The 25,595-nt window shown below is 45.2% G+C and overlaps 1 protein-coding gene across 1 annotated transcript in view; it reads right to left on the reverse strand.

The window, feature by feature from the left end:
- The window catches only part of LOC126427310 (putative sodium-dependent multivitamin transporter), a 143,641-nt gene that overhangs the window by 99,048 nt on the left and 18,998 nt on the right, over nt 1–25,595 (reverse strand). The window contains exon 2 of the mRNA XM_050089614.1: nt 12,258–12,373. Within this exon, the coding sequence (XP_049945571.1) occupies nt 12,258–12,373 (116 nt within the window). The remainder of the gene's footprint in view (nt 1–12,257; nt 12,374–25,595) is intronic.

Raw genomic sequence — 25,595 nt, forward strand, 5'->3', positions numbered from 1 at the left:
AGCCATAACACACGTACGAGGATCACTCCAAAAGAAATGTCCACTATTTTTTTTTAAAATCCATCTTTTATTGTACATGTTTGAAAGTTTTACAGTGTGTAGATACATCCTTTAGGAACAATATTTTCATTTCCCCACATCATTTCCATCCCTCTCAACTGCCTTACGCCATCTTGGAACCAGCACGTGTATACCCGCACGGTAAAATTCTGGCCCAACCTGTTGGATTCACTGTTTGGCACCGTGCACAAGAGATTCATCATATTCAAACTTTGTTCCACGAAGAGAGTCTTCCAGTTTCGCAAAGAGATGAAAGTCACACGGAGCCAGGTCAGGACTGTAAGGCGGCTGTTTCAGTGTTCTCCATCCGAGTTTTGTGATCGCTTCCACGGTTTTTTGACTGACGTGTGGCCGTGCGTTGTCGTGCAACAGCAAAACATCCTGCATTTGCCGATGTGGTCGAACACGACTCAGTCGAGCTCGAAGTTTCTTCAGTGTCGTCACATATGCATCAGAATTTATTGTGGTTCCACTTGGCACGATGTCCACAAGCGAGAGTCCTTCGGAATCGAAAATACCGTAGCCATAACTTTTCCAGCAGAAGGTGTGGTTTTGAATTTTTTTTTCTTGGGTGAATTTGCGTGATGCCTCTCCGTTGATTGTCTCTTCGTCTCTGGTGAAAAATGATGGAGCCATGTTTCATCACCTGTCACAATTCTTCCGAGAAATTCATCTCCGCCATTCTCGTACTGTTCCAAAAGTTCGCTGCATACCGTTCTTCTTGTTTCTTTGTGAGCCACTGTCGACATGCTGGGAATCCACCTGCCACAAACCTTTTTTAACGCCAACACTTTCAGTACTCTACAAACACTTCCTTCCCCTATCCCAACGTAGCGTGACAATTCGTTCACTGTGATGCGTCTCTCAGCAGTCACCAATTCGTTAACTCTCTGCACATTGTCTGGAGTGTGTGCAGTACGAGGCCTGCCGCTGCGAGGACAGTCCTCAATATTGCCGTGACTGCTTTCATCACGTAACCTGCTACACCTTATTTTAGATCTACACTCCTGGAAATGGAAAAAAGAACACATTGACACCGGTGTGTCAGACCCACCATACTTGCTCCGGACACTGCGAGAGGGCTGTACAAGCAATGATCACACGCACGGCACAGCGGACACACCAGGAACCGCGGTGTTGGCCGTCGAATGGCGCTAGCTGCGCAGCATTTGTGCACCGCCGTCGTCAGTGTCAGCCAGTTTGCCGTGGCATACGGAGCTCCATCGCAGTCTTCAACACTGGTAGCATGCCGCGACAGCGTGGACGTGAACCGTATGTGCAGTTGACGGACTTTGAGCGAGGGCGTATAGTGGGCATGCGGGAGGCCGGGTGGACGTACCGCCGAATTGCTCAACACGTGGGGCGTGAGGTGTCCACAGTACATCGATGTTGTCGCCAGTGGTCGGCGGAAGGTGCACGTGCCCGTCGACCTGGGACCGGACCGCAGCGACGCACGGATGCACGCCAAGACCGTAGGATCCTACGCAGTGCCGTAGGGGACCGCACCGCCACTTCCCAGCAAATTAGGGACACTGTTGCTCATGGGGTATCGGCGAGGACCAATCGCAACCGTCTCCATGAAGCTGGGCTTCGGTCCCGCACACCGTTAGGCCGTCTTCCGCTCACGCCCCAACATCGTGCAGCCCGCCTCCAGTGGTGTCGCGACAGGCGTGAATGGAGGGACGAATGGAGACGTGTCGTCTTCAGCGATGAGAGTCGCTTCTGCCTTGGTGCCAATGATGGTCGTATGCGTGTTTGGCGCCGTGCAGGTGAGCGCCACAATCAGGACTGCATACGACCGAGGCACACAGGGCCAACACCCGGCATCATGGTGTGGGGAGCGATCTCCTACACTGGCCGTACACCACTGGTGATCGTCGAGGGGACACTGAATAGTGCACGGTACATCCAAACCGTCATCGAACCCATCGTTCTACCATTCCTAGACCGGCAAGGGAACTTGCTGTTCCAACAGGACAATGCACACCCGCATGTATCCCGTGCCACCCAACGTGCTCTAGAAGGTGTAAGTCAACTACCCTGGCCAGCAAGATCTCCGGATCTGTCCCCCATTGAGCATGTTTGGGACTGGATGAAGCGTCGTCTCACGCGGTCTGCACGTCCAGCACGAACTCTGGTCCAACTGAGGCGCCAGGTGGAAATGGCATGGCAAGCCGTTCCACAGGACTACATCCAGCATCTCTACGATCGTCTCCATGGGAGAATAGCAGCCTGCATTGCTGCGAAAGGTGGATATACACTGTACTAGTGCCGACATTGTGCATGCTCTGTTGCCTGTGTCTATGTGCCTGTGGTTCTGTCAGTGTGATCATGTGATGTATCTGACCCCAGGAATGTGTCAATAAAGTTTCCTCTTCCTGGGACAATGAATTCACGGTGTTCTTATTTCAATTTCCAGGAGTGTATATGACGATGCTATGCTGATTATATTTATATGTTTTGGCGATGCCATTAAGGCCTTATCACTTTAGGACATGGTGCAAAAAAGATCTGAGGATGGTCATTACGGACTGAAACCTGTCATCCTGTAAAGAATTCATACTGTGATCAAAGACTGAATTAAAAAACATTTCATTATAGGTTAGTTGGACCGCTGGGTGGCCAGTGCTGTCCCAAGTCTAATGCACGGGTAAAGCTGTTGCCCCGCATCATCGCTCGGTCCACGTGCGTGTAACACAGCATAAAACGCATCCTTAAGGTCGCACTTGACAGTACTGGTCACAGCTTGGCTTCCGCTCCACGTGAAACGAAATCCAATGAGATTCAAGCAAATGCGGAAGAATACCTGGCGAAATGTTTACACCACGTTCACTCGTATAATGAACAGAGTATAGTAAACACTCAGAACCTCAAAATGGCCGGACTATTTACGGACAAGTGCGAAAAACAAGAGAAGACGCGCGATTATCGAAAGCCCTCACGCTGAGCGCTGGCTCACTGAAATTATTCGATTCTTCGGGTACCCGAAATCAACTATTTACGATACTATGTGATCAAAAGTATCCGGACACTCTCACAACATACGTTTTCCGTATTACGTGCATTGTGCTGCCAACTACTGCCAGGTACTCCATACCAGCGACCTCAGTAGTCATTAGACATCGTGAGAGAGCAGAATGGGGCGCTCTGCGGAACTCAAGGACTTCGAACGTGGTCAGGTGATTGGGTGTCACGTGTGTCATATCTCTGTACGCGAGATTTCCACACTCCTAAACATCCGCAGGTCCACTGTTTCCGATGTGATAGTGCAGTGGAAACGTGAAGGGACAAGTACAGCACAAAAGCCTACGGACCGACCTCGTCTGCTGACTGACAGAGACTGCCGGCAGTTGAAGAGGATCGTAACGTGTAATAGGCAGACATCTGTCCAGACCTTCACACAGGAATTCCAAACTGCATCAGGATCCACTGCAAGTACTACGACAGATAGGCGGGAGGCGAGAAAACTTTGATTTCACGGTCGAGCAGCTACTCAAAAGCCACACATCACGTCAGTGAATGCCAAACGATGCCTCGTTTGATGTAAGGAACGTAAACACCGGACGATTGAAGAGCTGTAAACGTTGTGTGGAGTGACGCATAAAGTCGTGCGGATTCTTCCTGAACAGCTGCAAACCATCCTTGCAACATTTCACGTAATTCGGTTTTTGGTCAAGTGTGAGCAATCGCGGAACCCATTTTGCGGATAGCTTTCTCGTGTCCAAATGTGTACGCAAAATATTTTGTACCCATTCATTCGAGATACCCGCAGCACTAGCAATCTCACGCAGCTAAAACTCTTCTGTCATCCATCACCATATCACGGATTTTGTCAATGATTTCTGGAGTCGTAACCTCCACAGGGCGTCCAGAATGTTCAGCATCACTTGTGACCATATGGTCACTCCGAATTTTAAAACCACTTGTAAACTGTTATAATCGAATATGCACAGTCTCAGTAATGTTTATCAAGCTTCTCTTTAGTCTCCTGAGACGTTTTGCCTTTCACAAAGTAATGTTTAATCACCACACGAAATAATTTTTCGTCCATTTTTTGACAATCACTCGACTTCCTTCATTCACACGAATGCCGAACACAAAGAAATAGACCAATATGGCTGAAACTTGGTGTGCGTTCTTTCCAAAGATGCTACTAACTAAACATGACCTCGATACGCACCGGTGGTGCCAACTCTCGGACTTTGCACGGAATTTTCAAACGCCCCTCGTACACATCCTCGGCGTAGTAAAGCAGCTTAAATCACTTCATAACGGCAAGGCTTGCGGTCCAGACTACACACCAATTAGGTTCCTGATACATTAGCCCCACACTTAGTAACCACATACAACCCCTCGCTCGACGAAAGGTCCGTACCTGAGGAATGCAAGGTTGCACACGTCACTCCAATAATAAATTGTTTAATAAATATTCGACGAACATGGGGTGTATATTTTTTTCTAATCGTGTAAAAATTTGAAGTAAACACATCTACATCATACTCCGCAAGCCACCTAATGGTCTGTGGCGGAGTGTACTTTCTGTATCATATTTGGTCCCTCTGCCCTATTCCACTCGCGAATACTGCGTGAGAAGAATGATCGTCGGTAAGCCTCTGTATTGGCTCAATTACTCGAATTTTCTTGTTGTCAATACGCGAGATGTATATGGGGTAAGTAATATGTTGTCCGACTCCTCCTGAAAAGTGTTGTCCCGAAATTTCAGTAGGAAATCTCCCCGTGACGCACGACGCCTCTCTTGTAACGCTTGTCAACTAAACGATCCCGTGACGAAACGCGCCGCTCTTCGTTGGATCTTCTCTATCTCCTCTATCAGTCCTACCTGATGGGGATCCCAGATGGATGAACAGTGCTCAAGAATCGGGCAAGCAAGCGCCTTACAAGCCACTTCTTTCGCGGATGAGTTACATTTCCTTAACATTTTTCCGACGAATCTGAGTCTGGTGTCTGCTTTTCCCACTGTCTGTTTCATATGATCATTCCATTCAAGGTCGTTCTGGGCAGTTGCGAATACGTATTTTACGGCAGACTCTGTCTCCAGCTGTAGGTTATCAATTGTGGTGCTGTAGAGTAGTGGATTTCTTTTCCTATGTATGCGAAGTAAGTTGCATTTATTTACGTTCTGTGTCAACTGCCAGAGCCTGCAGCATTCATCAATTCTCTGCAGGTCATTCAGCAAATCCTTACTATCTTCTGGCGTTGATACTTTGGTATAGACAACTACGTCATCTGCGAACAGCCTTAAAGAGCATCCCACGCCTCCTACTATATGATTTATGCATATTGTAAACAGGAACGTCATATCACACTTCCCCTGTGCTACTCCGGATATTTACCCCCAGATCTGTCGATTTAGTTCCGTTAAGAGCGACGTCTTGAGTTGTATCTACAAGAAAGTCTCTAATCCAATCGCAGGTCTGCTCCGATACTCCGTAAGCTCGTATTTGTTTCATTAAACGGCAATGCGGGACGGTATCCAATGCCTGACTGAAGTCGAGAAACACGACATCAAGCTGAGCGCCGTCGTCCACTGCGCTGTGGGTCTCACGGAAGAACAGAGCGAGCTGAGTTTCAAAGGATCTCAGTTTGCGGAATCCCTGTTTACTTTTACAGAGGAAATGTTCAAAAAATGGTTCAAACGGCTCTGAGCACTATCCGACTTACTTCTGAGGTCATCAGTCCCCTTGAACTTAGAACTACTTAAACCTAACTAACCTAACGACATAACACACATCCCTGCCCGAGGCAGGATTCGAACCTGCGACTGTAGCGGTAGCGTGGTTCCAGACTGAGGCGCCTAGAACCGGCCGGCTGGCGAGGAAATGTTCATTTTCCAGAAACGCCATAACTGTTTGAGCTTTTATAATGCGGCTATTAAACCTTGGTGGTTCCTTCCTAATCGGCCTGTGTGGCCGAGCGGTTCTAGGCACTTCAGTGTGGAACCGCACGACAGCTACGGCCGCAGGTTCGAATGCTGCCTCGGGCATGGATGTGTGTGATGTCCTTAGGTTAGTTAGGTTTAAGTAGTTCTAAGTTGTAGGGGACTGATGACCTCAGATGTCCCACAGTGCTCAGAGCCATTTGAAAGGAAATCAGTCATAAAGGAAATCTGCAGAAATTTACAAAAGGGTTGCACTTCTGCCACACTGAACGATTCTCTTCAGTGGGCGCAGGATTTTTTCTGGCCGCAACGATCTCGGAGATTTGAAGTTTTACGGGATTCCTGTCCGCAGCTCGTGGTCGTGCGGTAGCGTTCTCGCTTCCCACGCCCGGGTTCCCGGGTTCGATTCCCGGCGGGGTCAGGGATTTTCTCTGCCTCGTGATGACTGGGTGTTGTGTGATGTCCTTAGGTTAGTTAGGTTTAAGTAGTTCCAAGTTCTAGGGGACTGATGACCATAGATGTTAAGTCCCATAGTGCTCAGAGCCATTTTGAACGGGATTCCTGATATTCACGGTACATTCGTGAAATGGTCGTACGGGAAAATCCCCACTTCATCGCTACCTCGAAGATGCTGTGTCCAATCGGTCGTGCGCCGACTATAACACTATGTTCAAACTTACACCTCGATAAGCTGTCATTGTGGCAACAGTAACCGATCTAACATTGCACCAGACACTTGTTGTCTTACATAGGCGTTGCCGATTGCAGCGCTGTATTCTGCCCGTTTGCATTTATTTTAATACGCATGGCTATACCAGTTTCTTTGGCGCTCCAGTGTATTTTTAATATATATGGTGTACGAAGATTGTGTTGAACAATAACTGTTAAGGGAAAATTCGAGCCTTTGCGCCGTTTCCGAGTTAATTAACGTCAGGCCGATGCGTGCACATATTCTGGCGGCCCACCTGACACGGTGTCGCCGAAGGTGGTACTTGTTTGGTTCAAAAATGGTTCAAATGGCTCTGAGCACTATGCGACTTACTTCTGAGGTCATCAGTCGCCTAGAACTTAGAACTACTTAAACCTAACTAACCTAAGGACATCACACACATCCATGCCCGAGGCAGGATTCGAACCTGCGACCGTAGCGGTCGCTCGGCTCCAGACTGTAGCGCCTAGAACCGCACGGCCACTCCGGCCGGCCAGTAAAGTTAAGTATGCTCATTTTCTTATTGTAATAAAACCCGAAATTATGACTGGTTTGATTGTCCAGCGAACCAAGTACGCAGGCTTCCGAGACACTAGAGTCAGTTCCCTCCAGCACGACTCCAGACATTAGTCGAGTCCAGGCCACGTCATACTGCGGCACTTCTTCGTGCTCTCTGGGGCCCTACACTATATTAGGCTGGCGTACCAGTTTCTTTGCCTCTTCAGTGAATATACGTAACCTATGTCCATCTGAATGTTTTTTACAGCTTCGTGTAAAACTCTGGTGCAAATCTTTCAAGAACTTTTCCAGAGTTTTTACTAAAAACATTTCCTATTCATCTGTCTGCAGCAGAGTGTGCGCTGGCGCTGAAACTTCCTGGCGGATTAGAACTGAGTGCCAGACCAAGAATCGAACTCGGGACCTTTGCCTTTTGTGGGCACGTGTTCTACGGAGTGAACTACCCAAGCACGACCCACGGCCTGTCCTCTGCGCTTTACTTCCCCCAGGACCTTCCAAACTTCACAGAAGTTCTCTCATGAAAATATCAAAACTAGCGCTCCAGGAAGAAAGGCAAAGGTTCTGACTACAAGTCCCTGTCTAGTACACAACTTTAATCTGAAAGGATGTTGCATACCAGTGTACACTCCACTGCAGAGTGAAAAACTCATTCTGGACACATCCCCCAGGCTGTGGCTAAACCATGTCTCCACAACATCCTTTCTTCCAGAATGCTAGTTCTGCAAATTTCGCAGAAGAAATTCTGTAAGTTTGGAAGGTAGGAGACGAGGTACTGGCGCAACTAAGGCTTTGAGCAGGTGTCGTGCGCGGTGCTTGGGTAGCTCAGTTACTAGAGAACTTACCCACGAAAGGCAAAGGTCCCGAGTTCGATCCCAGTCGCGAACAGAGTTTTAATATGCCAAGAAGTTTGCGGGTGTGAGTTACCACTCTTTGTATCACGTGTGATAATTTGTAAGTCGTCATGTTGACGTCTGAAGGGTTTTGAGAGGGAGATTATTTCGTGTATTGTGATTACGAAATGGACTTAATTTTTGCGGGTCTTTGATGATAATTTAGTTCAGGAATTTTGCTACCATTCTTATGAGGCTCTTGTGAAACTCTCTACGTAACTTCACTGCATTTGATTAAGGGTATTTCCTGTTTGTATATTAACTAAATGTCGTAGGACCACTTCCCATTTATCTGAGTTGCCCTTTACTGATTATCGTTATTCAACATAATTCTCTGTCGTCTACATCAATTACAGACGTTACAATAGGACCCTTATGATTCATTTAACTTTTGTATTTCCTCGTATTTTCCGGAAGGCTTTTGACACTGTACCACACAAGCGGCTCGTAATGAAATTGCATCCTTATGGAATATCGTCTCAGTTACGTGACTGGATTTGTGATTTCCTGTCAGAGAGGTCACAGTTCGTAGTAATTCAGGGAAAGTCATTTAGTAAAAAAGAAGTGATTTCTGGCGTTCCCCAACATACTGTTATAGCCCCTTTCCTGTTCCGTATCTATATAAACGATTTTGGAGACAATCTGAGCAGCCGTCTTCGGTTGTTTGCAGATGACGCTGTCTTTTATCGACTGATAAAGTCATCAGAAGATCAAAATAAACTGCAAAACGATGGTGCGAAAAGTGGCAGTTGACCCTAAATAATGAAAAGTGTGAGGTCATCCACATGAGTGCTAAAAGGAACTCAAACTTCGGTTACACGATAAATCAGTGTAGTCTAAAAGCCGTAAATGCAACTAAATACCTAGGTATTACAATTACGAACAACTTAAATTGTACGGAACACACAGAAAACGTTGTCGGGAAGGCAATCCGAAGACTGCGTTTTATTGGCAGGACACTTGGAAAATGTAACAGACCTACTAAGGAGACTGCCTACACTACGCTTGTCCGCCCTCTTTTAGAATACTGCTGCGCGGTGTGGGATCCTTACCGGGTAGGACTGACGAAGAACATCGAAAAAGTTCAAAGAAGGGCAGCACGTTTTGTATTATAGCGAAATACAGGAAAGTGTATCACAGAAATGACACAGGATTTGATCTGGAAATCATTAAAAGGCGTTTTTCGTTCCGACGGAATCTTCTCACGAAATTCCAATCACCAACTTTCTCCTCTGAATGCGAAAATGTTTTGTTGACACCGACCTACATAGGGAGGAATGATCAACACGATAAAATAAGGGAGATCAGAGCTCGTACGGAAAGATATAGGTGTTCATTCTTTCCGCGTGTTATACGAGATTGGAATGATAGAGACTTGTGAAGGTGGTTCGATGAACCCTTTGCCAGGCACTTGAATGTGATTTGCCGAGAATGCATGCAGATGTAGATGTATTTTATTAACTCGCAGGTCTAGCCAGTTCATAGACTACTTGACCGCAGGATGACAGCTTCAGGTTATTATTTGCAACGAATTAGGTGCGGGGCATGAAAACAGACGTGTAAGGCTCACCCTCTGACTAAATCGAGCTATTCTCTTTCAAACAGATCCATACATAGCCCTAAGTACCTGTAAAGGTAAAGACTCAACTGGTTTGCTCATATGGGAACTTTTTGGAAAAGAGACTGTAAGTAGCCTATTTAGGTTTTTATGTTGGTAACGTCACGTAGCGCTCTATATGAAAATCATTGACTGCGCTGTGTGCAGTCTGTGGCTGGTTGGCATTGTTGAAACATTCGCTATTGTAGTGATGGGCAGCTGGCTGTTAACAGCGCGTAGCGTTGCGCAGTTGGAGATGAGCCGCCAGCAGTGGTGGATGTGGGGAGAGACATGGCGGAGTTTTGAGAGCGGATGATCTGGACGTGTGTCCATCAGAGACAGCAAATTTGTAAGACTGGATGTCATGAACTGATATATATATATGACTTTTCAACGATATTAAGGTAAATACATGGTGATCAAAAAGTCGTCAGTATAAATTTTACTACTTAATAAACCAAGGAATAATGTAGATAGAGAGGTACAAATTGACACACATGTTTGGAATAACGTGGGGTTTTATTAGAACCACCCCACATTGTTAGACGCGTGAAAGATCTCTTGCGCACGTCGTTTGGTGATGATCGTGTGCTCAGCCGCCACTTTCGTCATGCTTGGCCTCCCAGACCTCAGTCCGTGCGATTATTGGCTTTGGGGTTACCTGAGGTCGCAAGTGTATCGTGATCGACCGACATCTCTAGGGATGCCGAAAGACAACTTCCGACGCCAATGCCTCACCGTAACGCCGGACATGCTTTACAGTGCTGTTCACAACATTATTCCTCGACTACATCTATTGTTGAGGAATGATGGTGGACATATTGAGCATTTCCTGTAAAGAACATCATCTTTGCTTTGTCTTACTTTTGTCATGCTAATTATTGCTATTCTGTTCAGATGAAGGGCCATCTGTCTACCATTTTTTGAACTTTAGTATTTTTTTTTTTTTTTTTTTTTTGGTTCTAATAAAACTCCATGTCATTCCAAGCATGTGTGTCAATTTGTACCCCTCTCTCTCTCTCTACATTATTCCATGATTTATTCAGTTTTCAAATTTATACTGACTTTTTGATCACCTGGTACATTGTTTGTTCTCTATCAAAATCTCTCATTTGCTAACTATGCCTATCAGTAGTTAGTGCCTTCAGTAGTTACAACCTTTTATTTACCTGCCAGTATTGGCGTTCGCTGTATTGCAGTAGTTCGAGTAAACAAGATTTTTGTGAGGTAAGTGATTCATCAAAGGTATAAGTTATTGTTAGTCAGGGCCATTCGTTTGTAGCGATTATTGAAAGTCAGACTGCGTTGCGCTAAAATATTTGTGTCAGTTTAGTGATCATCAGAATAAGTGGCCGGCCGTTGTGGCCGAGCAGTTCTAGGCGCTTCATTCTGGAACCACGCGACTGCTACAGTGGCAGGTTAGAATCCTGGCTCGGGCATGGCTGTGTGTGATGTCCTTAGGTTAGTTAGGTCCAAGTGGTTCTAACAAGGGGAGGCCGCCAATTGTGAAATTCAGATTCGATTCATACTGCGCATAATAAAAGCTCATGGCCAGAGGTGTAATGTGGCAAAGCACCAAGATGCACTTCTCAGCCGTTGTCGAGAAAATCGACAGTTAAAAGAAACCGTTGCGGTGAAATACTCTCTACGATTTATATTTTCCAATAGCGTCGTGGCGCAGCAGTAAGCGCTCGGGTTCGTAATCCGACGGTCGCCGGATCGAATCTCGCGCCATACAATTTTTTTTTTTAGTATTTGTTCATATATATATATATATATATATATATATATATATATATATATATATATATATATAATTCCCGGCAATCAGTTGCAACAATTATGCATATAATAAGTTGTTGAAAGTCGTTTGTCTTAAAAACTGGCGACTTCGAACATGATTATGTTTTCCGCAAACAAAGTTGTACTTCACAAATGTTATTAATTGTCTTCATAATGTTTACACGTGTAGTTAACATAAGACGTATAATTCATACTTTAAAGGATTCTCAGGATATTCGTTTTATATTGTTTTTATATTTGTTTTTTGTAATTCAAATATATATATATATATATATATATATATATATATATATATATATATATATATTCGTTTTATAGGCTCAATTGTTAATTTTATATATATTTTTTAATTACAAAAAACAAATATTAAAAAAAAGGTTGCATGGCGCGAGATTCGATCCAGCGACCGTCGGATTACGAACCCGAGCGCTTACCGCTGCGCCATGACGATGTAGGAAACTATAAATCGTAGAGACTATTTCACCGCAACGGTTTATTTTAACTGTCGATTTTCTCGACAACGGCTGAGAAGTGCATCTTGGTGCTTTGCCACATTACACCTCTGGCCATGAGCTGTTATTATGCGCAGTATGAATCGAATCTGAATTTCACAGTTGGCGGCCTCCCCTTGTGAGTACGTTGAGTTTTGCTCAGCTGTTTGAAAATCAAATAACGTAAGAGATTTTCCAGCACAGTGATTCCTTACATACAAAGGGGAAGTTACAAAACTACACAAGCAGCGCGCTCGTGATTTCTTCTTCTTCTTTTGGTGTGACCTACCTGAGTGGTCTTCTGGCGACCGCCTGTGAAGCGGTAGTAGACGCCGATGCCCATGGATATGACCAGCATCGCCACCAGTACCACATAGTCCCACACTCCAAGCGTGGCCGTCTGGGCTGCAACACGTACAAAGAGTAGACGATTGAGCCAGTTGATTAGGCTTTTCGGTAACTAATTTATTGCATCGACTTATGATGTCCTGATAATAGATCATTCAATTAATTGTTATGTCGTTACTTTTAGGTCTATGATGCATTCCCCTAAAATTATTTGTTATGTTCAAAAGGTATGTTATAAACTGAAGAGTCAAAGGAACTGCTATAGGCATGCATATTCAAATACAGAGATATACACTACTGACCATTAAAATTGCTACACCAAGAAGAAATGCAGATGATAAACGGGTATTCATTGGACAAATATATTATACCAGAACTGACATGTAATTACATTTTCACGCAATTTGGGTGCATAGATCTTGAGAAATCAGTACCCAGAACAACCACCTCTGGCGGTAATAACGGCCTCGGTACGCCCGGGCATTGAGTCAAACAGACCTTGGATGGCGTGTACAGGTACAGCTGCCCATGCAGCTTCAACACCATACCACAGTTCATCAAGAGTAGTGACTGGCGTATTGTGATGAGCCAGTTGCTTGGCCACCATTGACCAGACGTTTTCAGTTGGTGAGAGATCTGGAGAATGTGCTGGCCAGGGCAGCAGTCGAACATTTGCTGTATCCAGAAAGGCCCGTACAGGACCTGCAACATGCAGTCGTGCATTATCCTGCTGAAATGTAGGGTTTCGCAGGGACCGAACGAAGGGTAGAGCCATGAGTCTTAACACATCTGAAATGTGACGTCCACTGTTGAAAGTGCCATGAATGCGAGCAAGAGGTGACCGAGACGTGTAACCAATGGCACCCCGTACCATCCCACCGGGTGAATACGCCAGTATGGCAATGATGAATACACGCTTCCAATGTGCGTTCACCACCATGTCGCCAAACATGGATGGGACCATCGTGATGCTGTGAATAGAACCTGGATTAATCGTCGAGTACACCATCGCAGGCGCTCCTGTCTGTGATGCACCGTCAAGGGTAACCGCAGCCATGGTCTCCGTGCTGCTGCAAACGTCGAACTGTTCATGCAGATGGTTGTTGTCTGGCAAACGTCCCCATCTGTTGACTCAGGGATCGAGACGAGGCTGCACGATCCGTTAAAGCCGTGCGGATAAAGGCCGGTTCCCACTAGGGCTGCCGCGCGACAAAACCGAGAGTCAGCGGCTGGGTGCCGTGGAAACGGCGTCAGCGGCACGGCGCAGCGAGCTCTGCGTCGCGGTTTGACCATGTCGAACCGCTTCCGCTGCCGCGTGCCGCACTCCAGGTGCGCGCCGCCAATCACAGAACGCGCTGAGCGTGACGTCAGGTACGGAAGCCCGGGCCACACGACCTTTCGCCGAACCGCTGGCGCGGACGCGGCGGCAGCCATGAAATACTTATCATCCGATTACAAGGAAACTATTCGGTAGAAAAATTTGATTCTTGGGCATGTTACAGCCTGATATCTTCTCTCGATAAAGGATCGAATTTCTTTTCGTTACTTGCTGTATCGCATTTACGTAGACCTTTACACGAAATTTTAATGTGTGTGCAGAGGTAAAAACGCATTGCGTGGACTTTGCGTACAGTTCATTTTAGGTAATACATTGCTGCGTATGAAATTTAGTCAACATATCGAAATTGTTTTTAAAGCTGAGAGCAGATCGATAGCTATCACCATTCTCGAGATATTGAATGATATGTCGGCGGACTGGCCGTACAGTGACCGCGCGCGGGTCGCTCGCTACGCGACCGATACTTCGTCCTGCTCGTTGTAAACCATGTGGTTGTATCAACTGCAAATTTCGTAAACGGTTCAAGAAATCGAAAAGTGTTTTTTTGCAAACAATAACTTGTAAAAAGTCATGTATTTTGTCACATGATAAATATCCTAAATCTGTTTATCTACCGAGATATGAAAGAAACTACAGTTTTTTCGGAAGGGATAGTTGAATTTTTTTAAACGGCATTTAATAGCATGTGGATTGAGAAGATAAATCGAGACTAATTTACTGGTATGTCATAAGATGTAATTGGCTAAGTATCTATAGCTATTGATTATTTCCTTTGGAAGTAACAAACGTTTCTTTCTTTATCCAGTGTACTTTATTGGTTCAAGACGCGTTTCGCCTTTTACTTTAAGGCATCGTCGGTGGAATCTAGAATGATTCAGTTTTGTTTTGATATGTGATACTTGCAGATCATAAAACAGATCATAAAACATCTTTTTTTACGTGAATAACTGATTACTTACAGTGAACCGAGTTTTTGGCGGACATCTGCATTCCCCCTCACCTGGTCACATGCTGGAGGTTGAACTAAAACTTAGATTATGGAACATAAGAACAATTTCATATTCGCTCTTTTTTCTTTTGTCACTAGCTGTAGACATTTTACCGAAAACACTGATTTGAAGTCGTAACTACAGTGTGTTCACCTCATGTCCCTTCCTGTTTGGTTTGTGTATGTACATGTTGCCAACCTAAAGAATTATATGCTGAAAACTAATGTTTGTTTATTTCTGTTCTCCTTATATCTGTATGTGTGTGTGGCTAGCCAGTGATAGTTATAGAAAGATGAAAGTGAATGCAGTAGTTGTCAGACAGTGGTTGAAAGATTTGGTGTTCAGCTGATTTCAGTTTTGGTTTAAATGTTCTGTGGAGGAGTGCATGGAAGAGTAAATTACCTGCTTACATTAATAGATAAACTAGTAGAATAGCATTTCAACAGATGATTATTATCCGAATACTATCACCCAACCCCTTTTGTCCTGAATCTTTGATGCCTCATAATATGTCCTGTCAACTTACCCCTCTTGTAGTCAAAGTTGTGCCATAATTTCCTCTTCCTCCTCTATTTAATTCCGTAACTCTTCTTTAGTTACACGATCCTCATATCTAATCTTCAGCATTCTTATTGTTCATCACGTTTTGAAAGCGTCCATTGTCTTCTTGACAGAATTGTTCATCGCCCACGTTTCACTTACATACAAGGCTGCACTCCGCACAAATACCTTTGTAAAATAGTACCCAATCATTAGAATTTATATCTGATGTGAACAAATTTTCTTTTTCAGAACGCTTTTCTTGCTATTCACAGTCTTCATTTCATATCCTCTCTACTTCTGCCTTCTCAATTACTGCTTCCCTTTCAAGTCCTTTAAGTCTTAGAAATGCAGTTTGGTTTCTGTACAAGTTGTAGATAATCTTGTGGCCCTGTGTTCTATGGATGACATCTCCAGAGCTTCAACGAATGTTTTAATTAAGATTGTCGAAACCTTTCTCTAAACAAGCAAATGCTATAAACACAGTTTCGCAGTTCTTCAGTGTGTCTACTTAGCTAAGTGGTAGGATCAGTATTGCCTTGCATGTTCAGACATCTCACAGGAATCTAACATTGTGCTTATGTTAGTTTGTACAACCCCACCCCCTCTCCTCTCTACATATTCCTTCCACTTTCTAGCCTTCTCTTATTTGCTAAGTTCTGGCTTGCCAAATGAGTTCTTGACAGTTGCTTCTCCTTTGAGCAAATTTTTCTTTGTTCTTTCTCATTTTCATTCCCCTATGTTTTCCAAGTGCAAAATCGCGTTGCAATTTTGGACTTTCTGTCAACTTCATGTTTAGACGTTTCCCATGGCCTACTTTATTTGCTGCATTTTTATATTTTTCCCTCTTGTCAAATTTAATATATAACGTTTTATTTAACGATTTCTACTGTACCTTCTTCCCCTTCACATACTTTGCTGTATACACCTCTTCTTCTCTCAAAGATATCCATTCGTATTCTAGCGGATTCCTTTCCCTGCTTCAGTCAGTCGTTGCATTATGGTAACCTTAAGATTATCGAAAAACTGTAGGTCTTGACTTATTCAAGTTCCATTTCCTTAATTTGTTACCGTTTACTGTCTCTTTGGTTGTAAACTGCAGCTCGTAACCAATAAAGTATTGTAGGTTTGCGCCTGCACCGGGAAATGTCTTATAATTTAAAATCTGGTTTCGAAAACTTTGTTCCAAATATGTATTATTCTTTGATGAATCTTAAGCAAGGTGCTGGCGATGATTACATTATGCTCTGTGCGAAATTCTATCAGTGGCTTCCACTTTCATCCCTTCCCCCAAGCCTTTGTGTTCTTAGTGTTTTCCTGTACCTGCTACCATATCAGATTTTAAATTTTTGTCTCGTTTAACTATCTGAATAATCTCTTTTGTCGTACATTGTTTCAATGTGTTAGGAGATAGTGAACAATCATGAACGGTAGTCATGAAATCTGTTTATGGTGAAATGAGAAAACATGAATAATGAAATATGTGAAACAGTACGTTGTACAGAAAATGAAAAATTGGTATGTCTTCACCCAACTTCGCCTTTCCTTCATGTAGGTGTAAGATAAAGTTAATCAAACGCACCGGGCATTTCAGTGGGTCCCACCCCGTACCTCAATGGCTGTCTGACACTGGCTACCGCTAGCATCTGCCGCCTCCAGATGGGAACGCCGATTCCGCGAGCCTCCGTGACAAAGCTGAAAACGCTTGCCGCTGCCGTTGCCGCACGACGCGCTGCCGCGCTCTAGTGGGAACCGGCCTTAAGACGCCTGTCATCTGGACTACTAGTGATACGAGGCCGTTGGGATCCAGCACGGCGTTCCGTATTACCCCCCTGAACCCACCGATTCCAGATTCTGCTAACAGTCATTGGATCTCGACCAACACGAGCAGCAACGTCGCGATACGATAAACGGCAATCGCGATAGGCTACAATCCGACCTTTATCGAAGTCGGAAACGTGATGGTACGCATTTCTCCTCCTTACACGAGGCATCACAACAACGTTTCATCAGGCAACGCCGGTCAACTGCTGTTTGTGTATGAGAAATCGGTTGGAACCTTTCCTCATGTCAGCACGTTATAGGTGTTGCCACCGGCGCCAACCTTGTGTGAATGCTCTGGAAAGCTAATCATTTGCATATCACAGAATCTTCTTCATGTCGGTTAAATTTCGCATCTGTAGCACGTCATCTTCGTGGTGTAGCACTTTTAATGGCCAGTAGTGTATTTGTCCATCACCCACTCCATGACAAATGCGGCTCCTTCAGGACGTTTATTATTTTGTAAAGCGTTGTTCACTTTACAACTTGATGTTTGAACGTCTGTGAAAAGAACGTTTTACATATAACCACCCCACACAGTTCGTGTAAGCTGCTAAACATTTTTTGGTCGATATTTTCACACTCTTCTGTTTTGTGTCAAACTCAGAAACCGTTGAGTAAATCAATGCATGCTGAGCATCATGAGATTCGACACTACAAAATTTGTCAAATTCTTTCCCAGCATTGTACTCTCCTACTTCTTCCAAACATTTGCAATGGCAGAGGTAATGTCTGAACTCTGTAGATTCTCCAAGGACATTTCTTTAAGTAAAATAGCCCTTGCTTCGGATGCGACATTTTTTCCTAGTCTCCCTGTGGTGGTGTTTCTACTTCATTTCCGTTCCCTTTTTGGCCTCCCTTTGAATAACTGATTTCTATCTGGTACAGGAATGTTATTTTGTACATCACTGATACACACATTTTGCAGTGGGATCTCTTCATTTACGTTTATTCGCCTTTCATCATTGTGAAGGTGGCTACTGTTAAATCTACAGTTCTAATCTTCATTACGGGCGAAGTTCCATCTACGGTTTCCTTACCCATTGTTACACTTACGGTTAAATCACTGTTACGTTTATTTTCATTCAGAGAAGGATACTGGGTTGGAGTGTCCGCACTTGAAGATGTGTATTCTCGCTAAAGAACGGAAGAAGAACGGAATGCGTAAGGTTTTCGACATATTGTTTAGTGTTTCTTGGAGTAGTTTTGAGGTTACCTTCCAAATGGAACTCGTGTTTTCGTACCTTTAAAACACCATATGTTTCGACATACACGAGACTCGTGGGGTAGCCGCGCGGTCTAGGGCGCTTTGTCACGGTCCGTGTGGCTTCCCCACGGCGGAGGTTCGAGTCCTCCCTCGGCCATGGATGTGTGTGTGTGTGTGTGTGTGTGTGTGTGTGTGTGTGTGTGTGTGTGTGTGTGTGTGTGTGTGTGTGGTCCTTAGCGTTAGTTAGTTTAAGTAGTGAGTAAGCTTAGGAATCGATGACCTCAGCAGTTTGGTCCCATCAGACCATACCACAAATTTCCAAGTTTTCGACATCCATGTTGAACTTTCAGTTAATACGTTGTGTCCTTACTGTGAAAGCATCCCAATCGCACCTGACAATCACAACATTCACGACGTTCCTACACGCAATGTAGTATCAGGTCCGTAAACACCACACAGCTCACAGACCAAGGAAAGAAGGCATTTTGCTTGGTCTTTGCACACAGCCTACGTTGTGAACCGGCGTTACCACACGTTTCGTCTACCATCACTAGCCCAGATACGGGTTGTATGTATGTATGTTAACCGCGGACCTAGAAACGACGGAGAGGCTCCATCCCCACTGCAGCCGCAGTGGTGGCTCAAATGGCTCTGAGCACTATGGGACTTAACTTCTGAGGTCATCAGTCCCCTAGAACTTACAACTACTTACACCTAACTAACCTAAGGACATCACAAACATCCATGCCCGAGGCAGGATTCGAACCTGCGACCATAGAAGCAGTGCGGTTCCAGACTGTAGCGCCTAGAACAGCTCGGCTACAACGGCCGACCGCCGCAGTGGTCCACAACGCCACGACGGCTACCGCAGTCCACTTCACCCCTCCGCCGCCCCACACCGAACCCAGGGTTATTGTGCGCTTCGGTCCCCGGTGGACCCTCTTATGGAACGTCTCACACCAGACGAGTGTAACCCCTATGTTTGCGTGGTAGAGTAATGGTAGTCTAAGCGTATGTGGAGAACTTGTTTGCGCAGTAATCGCCGACATATTGTAGCTGAGGCGGAATAAGGGGAACCAGCCAGCATTCGCCAAGGCAGATGGAAAACCACCTAAAAACCATCCACAGACTGGCTGGCTCACTGGACCTTGATACAAGTCCGCCGGGCAGATTCGTGTCGGGGACCAGGCGCTCCTTCTCGCTCCGGAAAGCTGTGAGTTAGACCGCTCGGCCGACCGTTGTGGCCGAGCGGTTCTAGGCGCTTCAGCCCGGAACCGCCCTGCTGCTACGGTCGCTGGTTCGAATCCTGCCTCGGGCATGGATGTGTGTGATGTCGTTAGGGTTAAGTAGTTCAAAGTCTAGGGGTCTGATGACCTCAGATGTTAAGTCCCATAGTGCTTACAGCCATTTTTTAGACCGCTCGGCTAACCGGGCGGGCATAGAGACTGGTTAGTGGCGCTGTTTCAAAACTACAATTTGGATTGAAGTCAGTGTCTAAGCCATATGTAAGTGAAGGCACGGTCTGTGTCAATGAACTCTGTGTACTGTTGCTTATGTAAACGGAAAACGCCATATACATGTTCCATGTTGATGAATTACTGGACAGGAAAGTGGCAGCAGTTGAGGCGTGCTGCAACAGAAGGGAAGTATCACTTTCTATTCATTATAGATTTCTACAGAGTGTTGATGAATTACTGGACAGGAAAGTGGCAGCAGTTGAGGCGTGCTGCAACAGAAGGGAAGTATCACTTTCTATTCATTAAAGATTTCTACAGAGTGTGTCCATCTATGGGGTTCTAGCCTCGATCCAAAGACCAGTTTGATTTCGACAAAGGGGATAAATCAAGATTATTGTATTATGGTTTTATAAAAGTAATAATTCTGTGTTTTGTATTTGTCGTTTTTAAAGATTCTTGTCTTAACATCCTCTTCCCTTCGAATATCAGAAACCATAATATGGAAGTTAAAGGTTGGAAAATGTTTTTTGATTAGATCTTGCTGCAGCAATTCAATTTCTACTAGCTTTAACCTGTTAGTCATTATTATATTAACTTGAGATAATTACGTTGTACTAAGTATGCTATTTATATCTGAGGTCACTATTGTACAATTTGATAAATTTGACCTTGTACTTAATAATCAGTCAATCGACTCCACGAATAATATTTCGGGATCCCCACTCCCTGTTTCCATAATGGCAGGAAGCGCGAAATATATTTAAATATCTACCGGCTTTCTGTTGTTATTAAGAGTGTAGACGTCAAGGGAAATCAAATAAGATGGTGACTGAAAGTTAATGATCAATGTCCGACCTCAAATTTTGAAGATACTTGCCTGGCACTTTCTTCTTACTTGTCATGCCCCGTGTGGAGGTGGAATCACGTGACCGGCCTTGGGCGATTGTGGAGGGGAGACTGCAAATTCCGTGTGAAACTTGAGTCTTGCGCTCCCACACATGAGACGGACCAACACAGGCGGAACATCAGTACGGCTGCCACCATCGGATACTGGTCCACTCGCTACACCCACCGAAGCATCCGGCGCCGCTAATGGTCCGCCAGTATAGCTTTCCACTGCTTTCCGCTGTGCAGGGTTTACGGCATCCAGGAACGCATTGGATCATGTATGTACTTCATTGCAGGTCCCAATGGTTTGCACTGACGCCACCAGAACCAAATTCACTCGTGTCATTTGTCCCATGATTTTGCTGCTTTTCTTCCCCCAGATTTATGGCCGAACGCGACCGTTCAGCCTTCGCAGCCAGGGAACCCTAGGAGTAGCAGATGGACGATGCACCCTCGCCGTTGCCATCCCCGCTCGCCGACTCCACGGATGTGGAACTGCCATCGCCGTCGCCATCATCGCTCCAGCACACTCCCTCAGGTCTGGACGTGTGCACCGGCAGCAGTTTTCGGAGGTGTTCCTGTTACCTTGCAAGCCAAATGGTGGAGTACAGTCAGGAGTCTGCTGTCCTCCACATTCACGGCTCCCGGCCCATCACGACGTCCAGCGTCCTGTCTCCCTACCCGCTCTCGTTTGCAGCGTCACTAATGGTGCGGCATTTCAGGGGGGGGGAGGAGTGTAGAATGTGCTGGCATACGCTGGCACCTGCAGACCATGTGGCATAGAGGTTACAAGAGTATCGATAGAGGCCAACGACAAGCCTCGCTGGTAACGCGCCATCAACACCCTCTCAGCCGGCAGTATTTAGGGTTGCCGCCACAGACTTGAGTGTCTAGGACCTCATCCCCCACCTCCTCCTTTTCCTTGAACACATCCGCATCCTTATATTGTCCGCCCACTCGATCCCCCCCACCCCCACGTGTCCCCCTTCATCTCCACCCCCAGCCCGTTGCTGCGCCTTTACCGTTGTGTCCCGCCCTCTCTCTGTCTCCACACCCTCCACCTCTTTCCCTCCTGGATGATTGCCTTGACATCTACCAACTCCACCTTCCTCCTCCCTCCTCCTCAGGACTCCCTCTCCTCAACCTTATACACCCCCTCCCCTCCTGCACTCTCCTTCTGTGTCTCTGCACTCCCTCCTGCCTTGTCTTCCCTCTTCATCTCCCCCCTACCCATCTTCTGCCTCTTGGTGCGCCCCCTGTCCCCCCATTTTCCTCTTCCTCCCGCCCCCCCCACCCCCACATCCCCCCTGCTCTCTTTTTTCTTCCTCTCCAGCTTCCTACCAGCAAGTTTTATTCTTTGAGAGTGTCGTGGTTTCCATTGTTTTTGTTTTTAACTGTCTCTCTCTATGTGGTTTTTATACTGTGGCGGACTTTGAACTTGTGTTTGACTCCTGTGATTTTAAGTGTACAACAAATTGCCAGCCGGTCAGAGTGGCTGAGCAGTTCTAGCGGCTACAGTCTGGAACCGCGCGACCGCTACGGTCACAGGTTCGAATCCTGCGACGGGCATGGATGTGTGTGATGTCCTTAGGTTAGTTAAGTTTAAGTAGTTGTAAGTTCTAGGGGACTGATGACCTCAGAAGTTAAGTCCCACAGTGCTCAGAGCCATTTGAACCATATTTGAACAAATGTGTTCCTTTAACTTTCTATCGACTTTTTAACTGTCGCCCCCTGTGCATGTCCCCGTATTAGCGTATATCTTAACTCCCATAATCTCCAGTTGCTGTGTCTTTTATGTCCCCTTTTATCACCCCACCTTTTTTGTAAGCATTCCACTTTCATATATGTTGTAAAACCGTTGGGCTGAACAGCCGCTGTGAGCCCTCCTCTGCCCATGGGGCAGGGGAATGAAATTACAATAAAGAAAAAAAGAGACTGGGGGGTCAGTTTCGCCAGTTGGTTCGAGCCGGTTACGCCAGTTAGAGTCTGCACACTGTGGAATTCCAGCGCAGCACTGACGCGGAGCCACAGACTTAGCCTCTAGCACAGAGGCAGGCAGTGCATAGCAGCGTTATATTGAATATAGCCAGAGGCGGATACAGAAAAACCTCAAGGAGGGGGCGCTAAAGATATCTTGAGCTACCTTCACTTTTACCGTACTAGAAAATAATCAAGTCACATGCAAAGTTTAATTCTCGAATAAACAGTTTATTCGCACTGAAAAATGCAACACTGGTACACTTAGCACTAAAACATACACAGCCACACTCCGCATATTTCTAACATCACTAAGCACAACACTGACTGAAGTCTCTGGTAATAGCGAGTAACAGCAGTTGTTCACTTTTTATCACTTACAAGTTATCTCGACGATTGTAGCTTTCAAACTACGTGGCACTGACTTTGCTTCCCTTATATATGTGGCTTAGTTGTTTCGCTGCCAGAATGTTCGCTTCCACACTTTTATGGAGTGTGAACAAGTACCTACTGTGAAAGCGACAAGCCAATACGTAGGTTATGACGTATAATGTAAGGGTGAGTTTCCAATGATCACGCCGTCCAGCAGTTTATGTGTGTCGAACTTTTATTGTCGATTGCGTTCCTTTCTAGTGTATTGAATAGAGGGCCTACACAGTAAGAATGCGTTTTTAGGAATCTTCTCGCAAGTCACTATTACCGGAAATGTACGCATCAACAGTTTCTCATTCATAACTCTTATTAGGAGCTAGGTATGGGAAACTATTGTTACTTTATTATAAAAATATTGTTACGTGTCTCATAACAATATTTTTACTGAGAAATAACTATTATTAATACTTCACAATCAATAGATCACTCTCACTCTTTTCTAATCTTCACACTTGCACTTGCTACAACTAGGACTTTTTACTTGTTCATTCTTGAGCCTTAATATTTCTGCTACTGAATGTAAACTGCTTCCTATTCGGCGAATAGCCGGCCGCGGTGGCCGTGCGGTTCTAGGCGCTTCAGTCCGGAACCGCGAGGCTGCTACGGTCGCAGGTTCGAATCCTGCGGTGGTGGTGGTGGTGGTGGTGGTTAGTGTTTAACGTCCCGTCGACAACGAGGTCATTAGAGACGGAGCGCAAGCTCGGGTTAGGGAAGGATTGGGAAGGAAATCGGCCGTGCCCTTTCAAAGGAACCATCTCGGCATTCGCCTGAAACGATTTAGGGAAATCACGGAAAACCTAAATCAGGGTGGCCGGAGACGGGATTGAACCGTCGTCCTCCCGAATGCGAGTCCAGTGTGCTAACCACTGCGCCACCTCGCTCGGTCGAATCCTGCCTCGGGCATGGATGTGTGTGATGTCCTTAGGTTAGTTAGGTTTAAGTAGTTCTAAATTCTAGGGGACTGATGACCTTAGATGTTACGTCCCATAGTGCTCAGAGCCATTTGAATCATTTTTTATTCGGCGAATAGTCCGTATTTATAACGCTACGTATCGAAAGTTGTCTGTACAAGAAAACAGTACAATATTCGCCACTTTTCTCGAACAAATGCCAGACGGAATAGCGTATCGAGATCACTAGAATGGCCGCGACTTTTCTCGTAGGTGTGTGTTAGCTATCTATCTATGTACCAGACAGAAACGTATAAAATACGATGACGCGTGCTACATAGGGAAGTACAGCTACTCTACAACTCGATTCAGTGGCCGTGCGGTTCTAAAACTGCAGTCCGGAACGGCGGGGCTGCTACGGTCGCAGGTTCGAGTCCTGCCTCGGGTATGGATGTGTGTGATGTCCTTAGGTTAGTTAGGTTTAAGTAGTTCTAAGTTCTAGGGGACTGATGACCTCAGAAGTTAAGTCCCGTAGTGCTCAGAGCCATTTGAACCATTTTTGACCGACGAAAGAAACGAATTAATACAGGGCTGGCTGAATGGCGGGTGGCAATGCGGGTGGCCCCTGAACATAGCGGACTTGTACTTCAACAGCATTGAGGCTGCGTGGACTAAACAGAAGAGGGCTTGTACAACAGCACATGGAAACTTAAATTAAGTAGCTCTTTCTTTATGAGTAAAGAACCCAGTTAATTGCGTGCAGTCCGTGTTATAGAACGAGGATAGCGCCCACCAACCAACATCCTCTCCTTGCTTCCCATGGTACATCTCTACAGAGACAACGAGACGACATAAAAGCGCCCAAAGAGAATACAACACGTCTGACGCTTAACTGCCAAAAAGGCTTCCTTCGAATCTAATACTAAATTTAGGTAACTTTTGGAACAGAAGACGCTAGGAAGGAAAATGTGGTGTCAGTATGACACACTTTCTAAATAAAGTCTTAATTTATCAGTTTATTCAATCAACATAATTATATCAAGTTTGTAAGGGAAGCATTTCTGAAGGACGAAGTCTAATGGAATGTTAGAGGTAAATATTATAATGGTGTTAGTTTTTTTTCCACTATTGCTGCGCCATCGGACTAACTTGGTTATTGTACTGAGGGTTGCTAGATTTGAGAGATAGGAAAATGTATTGTTTGCATGTTAAGACGTTCATTAAATTTAAAATCAGCCTTGAGCATTTTTCGCAGTATACAAAAAAACTTCATTTATGCGCATATTTGTTTTTTACCACCATTTCCCTTACAATTCTTAATGGAATATGGAACCATAGTCGGACGCTGTGGCCGAGCGCTTCTTGGCGCTTCAGTCTGGAACCGCGGGACTGCTACGGTCGCAGGCTCGAATCCTGCCTCGGGGATGGATGTCTGTGATGTCCTTAGGTTAGTTAGGTTTAAGTAGTTCTAAGTTCTAGGCGACTGATGACCTCTTAAGTTAAGTCCCATAGTGCTCAGAGCCATTTCAAATGGAACCAAATGTGTTCGGAAAATTAGTTCGATTTACAATTAACAGATAATTCATTGCAACTCTCGAGCATCTCTGTGTAGATACAGTAATTTGCAGCTTTAGCATAGTGGCGCGAAAGACAGCAGACTGCAACGCATTATCCAAATTTGCACAGAATAGAGGTAAGGACAAAATATTTGGATTTTTTTTTATTCAATCAGGTAAATT

Source organism: Schistocerca serialis, chromosome 11, assembly GCF_023864345.2.
Source record: "Schistocerca serialis cubense isolate TAMUIC-IGC-003099 chromosome 11, iqSchSeri2.2, whole genome shotgun sequence".
Lineage (NCBI taxonomy): Eukaryota > Metazoa > Arthropoda > Insecta > Orthoptera > Acrididae > Schistocerca > Schistocerca serialis.